The sequence below is a fragment of the Meleagris gallopavo genome, chromosome 1, assembly GCF_905368555.1.
Source record: "Meleagris gallopavo chromosome 1, MGAL_WU_HG_1.1, whole genome shotgun sequence".
In the NCBI taxonomy this organism is placed as follows: Eukaryota; Metazoa; Chordata; class Aves; order Galliformes; family Phasianidae; genus Meleagris; species Meleagris gallopavo.
The window spans coordinates 171,820,070-171,835,296 of record NC_139404.1 but is presented as its reverse complement, the minus strand read 5'-3'; the positions used below and the strand labels follow the sequence as shown (position 1 = coordinate 171,835,296).

General features: G+C 42.1%; 1 protein-coding gene across 4 annotated transcripts in view; it reads right to left on the bottom strand.

Moving 5' to 3' along the window:
• The window catches only part of STARD13 (StAR related lipid transfer domain containing 13), a 297,319-nt gene that overhangs the window by 109,018 nt on the left and 173,074 nt on the right, over positions 1-15,227 (bottom strand). The window contains exon 1 of one of the 4 annotated variants that reach the window (XM_085216038.1): positions 11,736-12,063. The exons of the other annotated variants lie outside the window; for them this stretch is intronic. Within the exon in view, the coding sequence (XP_085072164.1) occupies positions 11,736-11,904 (169 nt within the window). The 5' untranslated portion in view covers positions 11,905-12,063. Of the gene's footprint in view, positions 1-11,735; positions 12,064-15,227 lie in introns of those variants that run through there. 4 annotated transcript variants of the gene reach the window in all.

Sequence of the window (15,227 nt, the reverse complement as noted above, 5' to 3'; positions counted from 1 at the left end):
TCAGTACTATGATAAGGTATTATACCCTCTTTCTTCCACATCTCACACTTAGCTGGCTGCTGCTTGTAGAGCCTGCCCAGACAAGTAAACTGTGAACAACCGTGGCCAGCAGTCTTAATTGGAGGTTATCACAGAGTTAATGAAGGAAGCTTTCTAAAGGTATGTCCACCAGCATCAGAAAGTGAAGAGGAGAACTGTAAGAATAAAGCAAAGAAGGGTGAAATTCCAGTTGTATGGGGCAAAATGCAGCACCTGTCAGGCTGGCCACAGAAAGGTCTCAGCTCTACTCCTGAATTATCTCTGGCTTTACTGAACCTATTGCAGAATAGGCCTCTTCATGTACCAACGTAATGAATTTTATACTTATTCAAGTATTAATTTCTACATAAATCAAGCAAATGAGTACAGAATTGTGTTTGTTTCATATCTTTCATAGCTGACAGGATGATGTTGTATTACTGTGCCTGATACTCAGCAGTACACTCTGTGCTTGGGGTAGGGGAGAATGTTCTGAGTTGATCTAAGTTCCAGCAATGGTGAACTCTTTAAATCCTTGGACTTAAAATGCCTACTGCCCTCAGAGATCTCATTTTCAGGTGTACAAATAGGTGTATAAATTTATATAAATAACTGTACATGTACAAAGATAAGAGAGGTAAACAGATACAAACTGGTTGCTCAACTTCTTCATTACAGTCTAACCAAACTGCATGCTAGTCCATAGGCTAGTGGTGCCAAGAGGTCCTGGTGTGCAGCTTGGCTAACAGGAAGACAACTGATCCATCCTAGGATGCTCTGGTGGCTGATAATACGATACCTATGAGATAGGCTGAGAGAGCTGGCTTTGCTCAGCCTGCAAAAGAGAAAGTCTCCAGGGAGACCTCCGCGGTCTTCCAGTACCTAAAGGGGGGCCTACAGGAAAGCTAGAGCCCTTTTTCCCAGGGCCTGCACTGAAATGACAAGAGGTAATGATTTTAAACTAAAAGAGAGTAGATTTAAATTAGATGTAAGGAAGAAATTTATTCAGAAGGCACTGACGTCACAGAAGTGGTGGGTACCCCATCTCTGCAGGTGCTCAAGGCCAGGCTGGATGGGGCCCTGGGCAGCCTGAGCTGGTGGGAGGTGTCCCTGCCAACGGCAGGGGGTTGGAACTGGATGATCTGTAAGGTCCTTTCCAGCCCAAACTGTTCTATCATTCTGTGATCATCTGCTTTGTTAGTCTTAAAAGAGACTTTCAGGACCTGAAAGTGAAGAAAATAAGGATTACTGACCAAAAAAATATATATATATATTTTTTTCTGTAACAGCTGCAATTGTTGCCTCTTAAACTTCAGAGGACAGAACTAATGAATTGATCATAACATAAGGGACCATTTGAGATAATAAGACTCTCAGCAAATAACACTGCCATTATGTGTCAGTGAGCTGAAACGCTTATTATGCAGTTTAGCTGAAATTCAAAGGCACAAAGCATTGGACATGACTGGCAGCAGCAATGACTAAAAATACTTCAACATAAAAGGGATTTAAAATGTCACAGGAAATCTCTTCCTCAGAAAATTGGTGCTGCCCATGAATAGACCATTCTTGGCCTGAACAGATGAAACCCTGTGACTCGTGTGTGCTGGGTGTGCGTGAAGGCACCCCACTGCCTCCTGCACATCACTACGGCCCCATCCTGCATGGATAAAGGCAGAGCTCTGAGCTGAAATGGCCTCAGATAGCTGAATGAACATCTCAAAAGCAATGAGAGCTGAGCACGACAGCCAGCTCTCATTTTCAAGGTGAGATGCTGAATGAGGAAAGGCTGCACTGCTGGCTGTGCATCACCAGCAGCACTGTTTGATCCAGGGTACGTTGCTCAGGCAGTACTATGCAATGCAGCTTTTGCTGCAGTGGCTCTGGTTTTGGCAAGGGACATTCAATTTTAATGCAGAATCAGCAGCTTGAGTTATAAAGAGGTTTTTGGACTACATATTTGGAATATCTCAGCCTGTTAATTTTGAAGGGACTTTTAAACCAGATATACACCAACGAATGCTTGCCAAATTTAAAGGAAAATAAAGTCCTTTTAACTTAGGCGAAGACTTAGGCAGGCTGCCACTCTTAATGAGGTGAAGCTGACAGAATGGCAGATTTAAAAATTCCTAGGAAAAACACATAAATATAGCTGTAAAAATTAGTAAGGGGAAAGTAAAAAGCCAAGGACTCACTGTCTCATCATCTGTGCCAAGCAGTTAACTTTTGGATTTTACATTATCCTCCTCAGATAAATGTTTGCAGGAAGAGAAAGCCATTATCTTTGAGGTTACAAAATGATTAGATATTCAGCTGCTGCCATCAGATACAATTAAAGGCACAAAACAAAACTCGGATTCATCCCACAGAACATTCGAGTTTGACAAATATATTATGAAAAAGAGCCATGTTGTGTGGCTATATGAGCCCTGTCCTGCCCGGATTCCCACTCCCATCCCAGCCTGAGATTAGAAATAACTAATAGATCCACCCTTTAGTGACTTGTGTGCCTCTCACAAAAGTTCCGCAAATGCTAAGCTTGTATGATTTGAATCTTCACAGAGAGACTTCTCTGGTCTTCTTAAATCTTTGGTTCCTTCTCAAACATACATCACTAAAGGAAAGACAACCCAATTCCTGTTTTAATTTGTTAAATAGCATCACCTGGCTCATGTCTGTGCTACCTGGGACCAGTTTGCTCTCCAATAAACCTGCTCAGTGTTGCACTAACTGAAGAAGGAAAAAACAGAGTCAGGGAGTCTTGCCAGGAGCTTGGAGAAACATAGATAATCCACACTGAAGTAGCCCAAAGGATGCACATAATAAGGAATGCAACAATAGCACTTGGAGATCTAGAGGGGAAAAAAAACAAAACACAAGTGCTGGGGGTTTGCAGAACCAACAGTTTACCTGTACAGAAGTGTTAGATGAGGAGAACCTGTACTGTCATCCCACCTTCCAGACATATTCAACAATAAAAGTTGTATTGGAACCTTTAGAAAAATATCTTTCCTTAAAGAAAAAGTGTAGTATTTTCCTGCAAATGTGACTCCAAGAAGGAAACTGAGAAATCTCACAGAAAGATGGTAGATTTGAGAGAGAAAGAGGGGGTGCTGGTGGTGGGGTAGTGAATAAAAAGAATAAGAGCAAGAATTCAATCTAAGGATCCCACATTTACTTATTGCTTTTTCCCATAGTCCCCTACTATGCCAGTGACAGAGATTTATAAATAAACATGGCACAACTGATAAAATAAACAAACATGAGAAACACCAGCGACTCATTAAGGAGGAAAAAGTCAGAATATCCCTTAGGCTGTTAGGACTGAACAAAGAGGCAACAACAAACATACAGATTTTGCTTCCAAATCCTGCAACCTTTACTCAAACAAACAGACCTTTCTCCAACCACAGTCCTGTTAGAAGAGAGCACAATTATTGCCAAAGGCCTGCAATATCTATCTCATTAAAACAATACCAGTTGACATTATTAGGATTTATTACTTTGCTCCTTTAGTACAGAAAAAGATTCATCTGAGTACATAGCAGAGCTGAGTCCTTCTTTGGCAAAGGACATCAAGTGGAAAGCAAAGTGTCTGGTATGCTCCAGCAAGGCAGTTTCCACTCCTGGCAGATGGTATTTACTTAAGACATACTACACAGCCCATATTTTAAACTAAGTTATTTCTCTGAGTTCACCTAACTTATCACAAGGACAGAAACTTGTGCTCGTCTGCGGGTGGATGTTAGCAACTCCCCAGTAACCTGAAGTGTTACGGAGCAATTTTCTTCTCCCAGTAGAATTTTCTTCTCCTCAGTAATAGATCAGAAGCGAAAAGCCACAACATGTTTCCAGACTGAGTCATGCACATGCTTTTCAGCTAAGCTCCTAAATTCTCTGAATCATGCTGTCTGTGTTTCACGGTTTTCTGAACGCCCTGCTCAAGGTGCTCCAGCCCTGCTGTCTCCCTGGGATGCTGTGGTGTGAAGCCTGGCTCTGGTCAGATCAGCTGATCTGCAGAACTGAACCTTAGGTGGGAAACTCAAAAGGTTTTTATGGAAAAAGAGTATGCACAAGAAGAGAGGAACCATTACCACAGCTTAGTTTGACCTCCTGTATCCGACAGGCCTCAGGATTTTAGCCAGTAATTGGTGCACAAAGATGAAGTTTTACTGACTTGCCCACATTCAACTATCTGTCTAATAAGAATAAATAAGAAATGACACAACTAGCACAACTGGATCATACAGGCCATAGATTTCAGTATTCAGCCTTTGAAAGCAGCTGTTACAAAGTGGAACAAACAAAACTACAATTGTTTAATAACCAAATTACAAGGGAGCTGGCTTTTAAGTCCCTTCAATTAGTGGCTTAGGCTCTAATCTAAATACACAGTATGTCTGATATGAAACAGCTCATATAATTGTTTAAGTGCAACTAAAAGCCTGAGAATACTATACAATACAGGTAAGATAAAAACAATGACTATGGCTAAGATGCTATCAACAACTTCATAGTGTTAGCAGTTGAACCAAACCAAACCAATAAAAAAAGCACGTTAGTAAACATTACCTAAAGAAAAACATATCTTTCTAGAACTTCACATTGGTGAATTTTTTAATTAACATACTGCTCTGGGCACAAATATTCCACTTTATTTTCAGGACTTTATGTATAAATACAGGCATAAGAACCTTCCAGTAACAGAAGTTCTATGTTCAGATTGTTTTTAATTAATCTATTTCTGTAATTTCTATTTTACTTTTGCATTCTAGAGCATTTTATATACCCCAGTGACTTATCAGTTCTAAATTTAAACTAATTTATATATACATATATATATCAGTGCAGTAAGGATTCATTTATGGAGTGTACATCTTACACTTACTGGATCAAATGCCTTTTAACATTACTGGCTCCAATTACACAACAGGGGTAAACTGAAAATTAAAAATCTCCTCAGCCATCAATAGAGGAGACATAGAGCAGCACATACAGCTGCTCATTTCATCATGAGCAATTTCAAAACAAAAATGTTTCATTTAGATTTCACCTCGGCAGAAATCCAGCTTTCAGTGAAATCAAGAGCAAAAGTCCCCTTGCTCAAAACATGATCCAACATCTCCTCTATTTAAACTGCTTGTGTCACCTGGCCACTCAATGGCTGTAGATTTGTGCCACACAGAATCACAGAACAGCTGAGGTGGGAAGGGACCTCCAGAGGCCACCTTGTCCAATCCTGCTCCAGCAGGGACCCAGAGCACTGAAGTGCTCTTGGTGTTCAGAGGAAACCTCATGTGCTGCAGTGCCTCTGGTCCTGGCAGTGGTCACCACTGAGCAGAGCCTGGCTCTGTTCTCTTTGTACCTTCCTTCCAGGTATTCATGGACGCTGATGAGATTCCCCCAGGCATCCTCTTTTCCATGTGGAATAGCCCCAGCTCTCTCAGCCTTCCCTCACAGGAGTGGTGCTTCAGGCCCTCCATCATTTTCACAGTCCTTCGCTGGACTCTCTCCAGTATGCCCACGTCCCTTTTGTACTGGGGAGCCCAGAACAGGAGCCCACAGTCCATGTGAGGCCTCACCAGTGCTGAGCAGAGGTCAAGGATCACCTCCACTGTTAGCAACGCTGCCTAATGCAGTCCAGGATATCATCATCCTTCTTTGTGGCAAGGGCACACTGATGGTCCCTGTTCAACTTAGGATCCCTAGGTCCCCTTCTGCAGAGTTGCCTTCTAGCTGGATAAGGCGAGAAGGAATTACTGTAGTTCAGTTTGATCTCCTGTATCCCATAGTCCTCAGGATTTTAGCCGGCAATCGGTGCATTAAGCTTATTATTTCTGCTTCAGCAAGTGCATGAACTTTCAATTTGTTCTAACTTTGGTATAATTCACCAGTTTTGAACCTATCTATCTGGTAGTGGCTCCACTGAAGGCTTCTCTAACCTTCATTTTCAAATGTACTTTCTCCTACAAAGTATAATCTTGTAGAACCTCAATTAGCTGGATTGCAGCGTTTCTCTCTACTATTTATAAATATATTTTTATAAACACATCTCAGGGTACTTTAAATTTATAAATATCCCTCAGGATGTTTACACGTTTTGTGTGAAAGACTCAGGGAAGATACTTCAGCCATTTCAGAGTACAAATTCAGAGAGAAAAGAAATAAAGAAATCCTACAATTTCATTGAAAAGCTGCAGTTTATCTACAGTTTGGGATGAGGACTTGAGGAAAGTGAGCATTTAACCAAGGAAAGATGATAGTGAAGAAGTTTCGTGCAGCGTAAGGCCTCCATTTTTAATGGAGTTTGAGACAGTGTGAAAAGAAAAAAATTTACATACTCAGTTAAGAGCATTCAAAGTCAAGTCTACTGCCCCAAATACTGCCTGGGCTGTGAATGTGCACCCACCTCACACACTTGTCTTACTGCAGAGGGCCATGTCCCAGCTGAAGTCTTCAATGCAGCCCCACAGCAGAGGATGCTTCTCCTGGTAGGTCAGGCCAGAAAAGTCCCTTCCTGCCTTCTACTTGCTCCTGCTGCACCTCTTGAGGAGCAGCTCACTCACAGTTTCTGCTGTGAGTTATCCCAGGAGTTCAAAAGGCAGGAAGGCAGTGGCCATAGGTCAGAGACCCAGTGGGGGGTTCTAATCATTGTAATAATGTTGAATCTTGTTGCTTCATCTTTTGGTTTCTTGGGTTCAGAAGTTAACAGATGTAGAGGTAGGTGGCCAGCATCCAGAATGTGTGGAAAGCTATGGCTGAGGTTGCCTGAACAACCACATTTTGGCCTCTTTGTATGTTTGAACAAAACCACAGTCTTTAATTACACAATCATATCCTGCTTCCAATCTCATGTGATGGACAGGTGCTCCCTACCTGTACACATACCCAGAATGTGATCCAGGATTTTTTAAACATAGCCTACAACATTTTCACATCTTGTAGTACCTTCAAGTTATGAGTATTCTATAGGAATGTATTACGGCCATCTATTGCTGATATTGTTTTCATTGACAGATAAAATTTGAAGTCACTTAAAACAAAGATCTCACTCATACACCTCTGTTAGCCTTCCACAAACTGGACACTACTCATGCTTAGAAAAGAGGAGTTAAAAATGTTGAAGTCCAAAGGGAAGAATACAGATGAAATATAGGGAAAAGCATGTTTGTTTGTTCTACTAACGCTTACTCAAACCAGACAAGCACAGGTGACATACAGTTACTATACTCACAGAAGTTCAAAACTGAACTTAAAAAACATACAAAAGTATAAAACATCTGCTGAGTGACAAACAGAGATTTTGCCTTGAAAAGCAATAATATGCTTTGAGATTGTTCCATCAAAAGATCCTCTTAAACCCATTAAAAGATCCGCTCTTGCCTGTGGACATGAACTGAGACAAATAACAGAGCATTACTCACTGAGGGCAGGAATTTACTCACTGAGAAGCGAGTAAATTTCATCTTTTTTTTTTTTTTTTTTTAACTAAAAGTGCAGTCTAACAAATTCCCCTGTAGATAAACTGAGAACTTTCTTTAACAGGAATGCCTGGATGTGCTGGGGCACAACATGGCTTCCTTCAGCTTGACTTATGATGTACTTGAGCTGCACAGCCCCTGCTTTCAATACAATATTTTCAGATTATGGCCTTAATACTTCATTGCTTTTCACTTAAAACTACTTCATATTTTCTGTTCCAGTCTGTATTTAGCCACATACTCTGAAAGAAATAACAACTTTGAGACTCATGTAAAATAAATTCTTGAAAGTTGCCACCTTATTTATTTAAAGCGAGCATGAGTAATCATTAATGAATTCTCATACTGCCACTACACACACAGTTTGAATAAATACCTCGGACCAAGCATGCTACACCCTGTTCCTTTACACTGAGGCATGTGTCCCCTTCAGCATGGAAACTAACAGGCTTAGGGGGAAATGAAATCATCACAAGATCATATTTTGAAAATACCTATTTAATATCAGACAGATAATTGCTGCTCACATTCATAGACCACCACATAATTCTGCCTCACAAAGTCAGAGTGAATAGAAACTCAATATTAACGATTTTCAAAGCATGATCTGACTAAAATAATAGTCTAGTTTATTTCATTTCTCTTATGGTGGATTTCTTTTTGGAAATGATTAAATAACAACATTCCTATAACGATTCATTTCATTTATTTCTAACAAACACCAAAGGAAAATACAAAGGAAAGCCTCCTCGGCAGAAGTTTTTTTTTTAAAGAAGGAACAAAAACTCTATTTCACAATATGATAGAGTAATATAGCAATATTTAGAATAGCACATACCACTAATGACAGAAAAGCTACAAGTGCACAGAATACTTGGTATCATTCTGCATTAGTGAAGCAGGTTCACATCCCCAGTGGAAGCTCTGACTGCCCTGTGCATTGCTTTATAAATCACTCCTTTCTCTAAGGAGAATTATCCCTCATGTAAGAACTTCAGTGTTTTCTATTGTGGGTGACTCTAGTTTGAAATCCAGCAACCAACAAATCGCTGCACAAGAAGCAGAGAGCAGGTATTCAAACAAGCCCCAAGGCAGCTTAGCACTTAACTACGTGGCAAGTCTCTTTCCAGCAAAGCAATTAAGCATGCAATGCTCACCGTTCCAACGATATTAAAATGAAGACTGGATGTTTTTCTAAACATACAATCTACTTCAAACAGTGATTAGGCTGGGGAGGTGCTAGCAAAAGAATTAAGGTAGCAAGGCTCAAATACATTCCCTTAATGGCATCATCTTTGGCCTTAAAAAATGTGTGCAGTGATATATGAATGCAGGAAGATGGAAGAATGACTTACATGTTTTACTGAATGAGTTACTGAGAGTTGGGTTAGGGTTTTCATGTTGCATCTCCTAATTGAGTTTTCAACATATCCCTGTTCAGTTGCCCTTGGCACTACACTACTAACTAGTTGCACTTGTCAATTTGTAAAACTCACTGTTCTCTAAAGGGACAGGCTGAGAGCACATCACAGTCCTGCTCTGCCCACACATCAGCTCTTCCACTGACTTATGAAGGCTTGAAGAACTGCACATAGTGCCAGTCCCACCAGGAGCAGTCCCACCTGGAGCAGCTTAGGCCTAAAGGAGGAAGCCCAGAGCAGGACAGGCCAATCCAGGGAGGACCTGTAAGGGGCCCGTCAGTGTTTTGGCTAGGACTGGTGACTTGGATCTTGAATTTTATCCTGTGTAAACAGGAGGACTGGGGCTGAGTTCTAGTAGTTAGACTTAGCTTTCTTTAGTGTTGCTAACACAGCTATTTTTACCAAAATTATTATTCATTACTTGAGGCACTGTGTACCTCAAGTGCATATGATTTTCCACCAGGCCTGTCTATTCCTGCATGTGGGCACATACACACACATCAGCACCTATCTGCACATTCAATATCATTACTGCTAACGAACTGGCACAACCAACAGCAGACTGCCTCCAGCTTATTATCAATAAAAGAAGTGCATTCTTAAGAATCTGAAATACATAATTTTCTTTTGTGTGGGTACACGCTGAACTGCAACACAGATTACATCATCAAGGCACTATACAAACCACAGAATCACAGAGTTGTAGGGGTTGGAAGGGACCTCCGGAGATCACAGAGTCCGATCCCCATTGCTACAGGAGTTTCCGTACAGTAGGTTACACAGGGAAGTGTTCGGGCAGGTTTTTAATATCTCCAGAGGAGACTCCACCACATCTCTGGGCAGCCTGTTCCAGTGCTCTTCAACCTCAAAGTAAATATTTTTTTCCTCACATTCAGGTGGAACTTCTTATGTCCCAACTTGTGCCCATTGCCCTCGGCCCTGTCGCTGGGCACCACTGAAGAGAACCTGGGCCCATCCCTAAAGAGCCTTGCCCATTAGATATTTACTAAGTGTTAATAAGATCCCCTCACATGTAATTTCCTATTGCTTTGTACAAGACATTATGGAAAGTTGTGGCAGATCCACCACATGCTGAGCACTCATACAACAAACTGCAGGCAGAAAAGCTACAACTCAGGAATTCTTCTCTGTCCCACCATGCTGCATCTTAAGCCATGGCAGTACTTACTGCCTTCATCTTCAATATTAACTACAGGATCCAGCTACCTCTCCACTGCACCACGTAGCCAAGACTGCTTTAAATGACTTAATTTTTAGAGAACATGCACATCATACTTCAAGTACAATCTCAACTCCAGCCTTTCCAGTCTGTCATCTAGCACTGGATTTTGAAAAGACCTGCACTATGGAACAGCTCTGGTCCTGTAAGACCAAGAGGGAAAGCTGTAGGGCACAGCAAGCAGAGGAGGCACATCATCTAGAAGCTACTTCATCAGTAGCTGCTTCTTGAAAATTAAGTTGGCTCTAATACCATGCCTAAAGCTATTCCAAATGAATTTGAGGAGAAATAAATTACCCTTCCTTTCCATGCAACCCCAGCTGTACACTGTGTACACAGGGTGACATAATATCCTTCCTGAAATTAGAACTGCAATAAGGACCAGGATCCTTCAAACAGGACCAGTTCCTGAGATCAAGCTGCAAACAACTGCATTTTCCTAATTGCCACAGAAACTATCTTCTTCATCTTTTTTTAAAAGCTGGCCAAAGAAATACGTATTATTTTCTTTATAAACACAATAAAGGTTTCATCACTATATCCCTGTACTTCTGCCAGAGTTTACAGTCACAGCTACACACAATGTTACTTGAAAGCAACACTCAGAAATAGCCACTCTAAGTGACTGCTGCTGCTCAGAAGCTCACACCAATTCCTTTAATATTTCCCAGATATAGACAGTGAATGATATTAACTCTCTGGCTGTCCCTAGTTAGCAGAATTAACCACCTTTTGTGAATTGTCAAGAAAGTACCTGAGAAACCTTCAGGATTTTTTTTGATGGCGAAGGCATGCCATACTCTATATGTTGGATCACACCTACCTTGGAAAATGGCATTCTTCGAAAATGATGCTACCACATAATGATTTTTTAATCTGGAGAACTAGCTCAGTTGGCTTCTGTTTTTTTTATCTTTGCTTTAAACATTCAGAAGATAATTTAAATTGCACATTCAGGCCAAAAGATCTGTCTTGAGGCCAATCTGCATTTAGCTTCAGCATTGTAGATACTCAGAAAAAATCAATACTCTGCAATGACCATCCAGATAAATGTATAAGCAATCACAGCAAGCCAAGTCAGCAATTATTTTTAAGGACATGTGACAAGTTTCCTAATCCTCTGACAACTACATATGCTTGTATCCAGAGGGGGTTACCCCACCTCCTCTCCCAGCTGCCCTGCTATGTTTCTACCTGACTGATCAGCTATTCTGTCCATGCATTACAGCAGGTGGGTTTTAGCTGCAGCTCTCAGAGCTGAGGTATTGATGCCAGGGACTGCTGTACCAGTTGGAAAAGCTGAACTTCAGCACCTAAAACTCCCTCATAGTTTATGATTAAAAGATAGCATAGTTAAGTAGCTAAACAGGGATTAGCATTTGTCTCTCAGCCCGCCTATGTGCATATGTGCAGAATGTAGGAAAAACTAGTTATGAATGACTACCTCAAACTCTGACCCAAGCCAGATTAGTTCAGAGCAGAGAAAGGAAAAGAGGCAGGAAAATCTGAGGCATGAAAACACCTTCAGCTATGAAAGCGGGAACCTGGGGAGGGCTCCTGCCAGCACTCACTCACCTTGCTGGATCTTGGTCACAAGCTGCTGACGTGCAAGAATCCTGCTTGTCCTGTAGGGAGGGCGTCTAGCTGTCTGGTCAAACCACAGGTACATCTCCTGGCCCTCGGGTGACACTGAGTTTAGGTAGTAACAGCCTGTGCCTGACGTCCTGGGCACCTGCTTCAACATCTCTGCTCCTTTAAAATCCGTTCTTCGCTTTCCTATGGCTACTCCAGGTTATAATCAGGGTAATGAAAGGAGGGAGGTAACAAGCCCTTGGGAGCTGAAAAGAGCAAGCGCTTAATAAGAAAAAGGAGTGCCAAAAGCTACAACTCAGGATTCCTGATTCTCCCACATGATCTGCGAGGGCCAATCGCTCTGAGAGCAGCCCAGGGAAGTGCTGGGCTGACTTGCTGTCCTGCACTTACAGCCCCACGCCATCCTGCCGGCTACAGCGGGCTTCTGCACTGCAAAGCGTGGCAGAACTGCACAGGGTGGCTTCGGGAAACAAATTAGAAAGCCTTGAGGCATTTGAGAATACCTATTTTAGCCTGCAAAACGCCTTATTATGAAGGGCTGTGGAAAACCTTTTCCTCCTCCGTGCCGCACAGCTGGCGAGTCATCTCCTGCAATGATGCCCTTACTCATTTTATAAAAATCACACCAGTGTTTGCCAAGGAAAAGTCAGCTTAGGGCTGGGCTCAGTCCCCTAAACCACACAGTACAAGGAGCACTGGAACAAATGAAACCTTTCCAATTGAAATAACAAACAAACACAGCAAAACAACAGAAACCCATAGCAGTAGGCACTCAGAGTTGGTAAACAAACCCCAAAATACTCAGTACCAGTGTTACCAAGAAGTGAAAGTGAAGGAGAGGGAGAGAAGCTTGGTTATTCTGGCTCCTCGGTGTAACTGCTTTTTAACACAGGGGCATCTGTTTTCATTCGGTCCTACATACCAACCACAGAGCTTGCAACATGCAGGTAGTCAATGGGAGTAAAAACATACACAGAGTAACACCAAAAATGCCCTATTACTATGTCCAGCAATTAATTTTCCATTATATTTCAGACTACCAGTGTTTTGGCTCAGTGAGCACTCAGACTCAGCTAATCTCTCATAGATCTGCCAGTGTGCCCCATGGCAAGGATGGTGCCCATAATGAGCACCACAGGCAGATGAGAAGCCATATCACAGCTCTGAACATAGATTTCACACCCCTAATCACATGACTGCTTATGTCCTGCTGCAAGGGCCACAAGACATCATGATGTCCCCGCACACACCCCAGGCAAGGCAGGGCTGTGGGGTGACACTGCTGGGACATCCTGGGGCAGTTGGGTTTAGCAGCACGGCCACTGGCATAACCCATGTGCCACCCTCTCACCTTGCCATTACCCCTCTCTAAAGGGAGATAGGAATGAAACAATGTAGGACAGTTGGTTCGTTCTCAATTATTCATTAAAATATAGCTATGTTCAAAAAAACTTATGGCACGGGTTTGCTGACATGCAATCTGTTTTCATTACGTTATGGATTTTGCTCTTCATCAACATGGGGCTTTTGCCATGCAATAAAATGGAGAACTATAATCACGAGTGCTAGACATTTAAAATGAATGCTACAGACTGAAAGCCTCCAGGAACAGTTATTACCATTCACAGCCACCTGCAAGTCCTGTAGCTGCTGTCTCCAGCTCCAGATGTGGCTGTGAGTGTCTCTGAGACGCGAGGGGATGACTTCAAACTTAAGGCAACATCTTGCATATTGGAATGCAGGTCAGCATCCCCAGCAGGCTGCTGCTGGGAGCCATGGACTAGGGGCTGCCAGCTGGATAGGCAGGAGAGTTGCTCTGGTACAAGCAGAGGAGGGATGGTCACTGCTCCCACCCAGCCCCTCTACTGTGTTCTAAAGAGCAAATATCCCAGGGACTCCTGAATGACAATGATATGCACAGTATTTATCCAAAGAGACACTGCCATTATGTGGGGAAAATCTTATTTGATTAATTTACAGTTCTCTGATCTAATTTTGCTTATGAAATGCTATTGCTGGAAAGCAATTATTAACATTTCATAGTGCTCTGTTTAAATTTTCATAGGGATTCTTTTTCTCCTGGAAAATGCATAGACTTTGTCATCTGATGAGATTCCACATTGTTACTTGCAATATTTCCAGAAAGTCACAACCAGTTTAATGGGGATTTAATGCTTCAAAAACCAGGCCAAGGAAAAAAAAAAAAAAAAGCCTAAGCAAGAAGAGTATGGCATTGACTGGGGAACAAGTTTGCCAAGGGCTGAGCCCCAAGAGCCCAACTATATGTTATATTAGGATATCAGACAGCGATGCACCCAGTGCCCCCTCCCATGCATGATACAGAGCAGCCCCGAGCAGCACCTCTCATCTCAAGAGGGCAGAACAAGAGACAAGGCCATGAATTTCCCTCCTTCCCACACACAAGGGTCAAACCCCAATGTCAGACCTGCAAGGCTGCAGCAGGCACTGCTGCCTCCTCTGAGGCTGAATTCTTTGGCTGCGATCCAGCCCTTACATAGTAGGCAAATAAAACAAGAAGCAACAAGAGCTAGCTCCTCTTGGAACACTCATTTGAAAGCTCTTGTGATTGAGTTTGGGTACAGTGGAGGGAAGACACAGTTCTCATTTCACTTAAAACAACCCTATCTCCTTGCTTGGTGACTATCTGGTCACTCACCACGTATTTTCAAAATTGCATAAACATGTCATTCAAATGAAAAAACACCTCTGGAACATCAGTCACCTCTGGAACATCAGATGAAAAGTACCAGAGAAGCATGAACTGTTAAGGCTTATATAAGAGAGCTAATGAATATTTCAGTTTCAATTTACAGACTGCTTCTGGAATATTTAATAGAGGAACACTGAACTTCATGCTAATGCATCTCTCATAAAAGCATAAATAGATGAAAGCATCTGTGCACGGTTTACCAAGGCTGGAGGGGATGCACGAGACAGCTCCACAATGTCCCACAGACATGGAGTTCCTTGCGCTTGGGTTAAATCTGCTGTTCTCACACAGTAATCAGTCACTTGATCTGGCTGCCGAGATCCATTTCCCCTTTATTGTTACTCATACTTATCTGGTTATAGCACATCTAAAATTAAATGGCAACGAGATGGTTTCTCTTCAATTGAATGCACAAATGCTATGAGAACAGCACTGCTTCCCAACTCCAGTGTAGTGCAGGTGTTATTAACATTAATTACTCGGTGTTATAAGCCAGAAACTCTTGTTTTCAAGTCACAGAACAACAAAAAAAAATGAAGCGTCTGATGTTAATGTGCTGATTTCTGAAGTTCCTATAATTTTGCAGGCAGAAGACAATCACAATTGCTGGGTTTTGGCTAAAACATGAATATGCTACATGATTTCTTGCCTATATCTGCGTTTACAGATGCCTGCGCAGCTGCTAAGACATTAAAAGCAGATTATTCCTCATCAGATCTGGGAGGAGTCCTACCTGGGGAGCC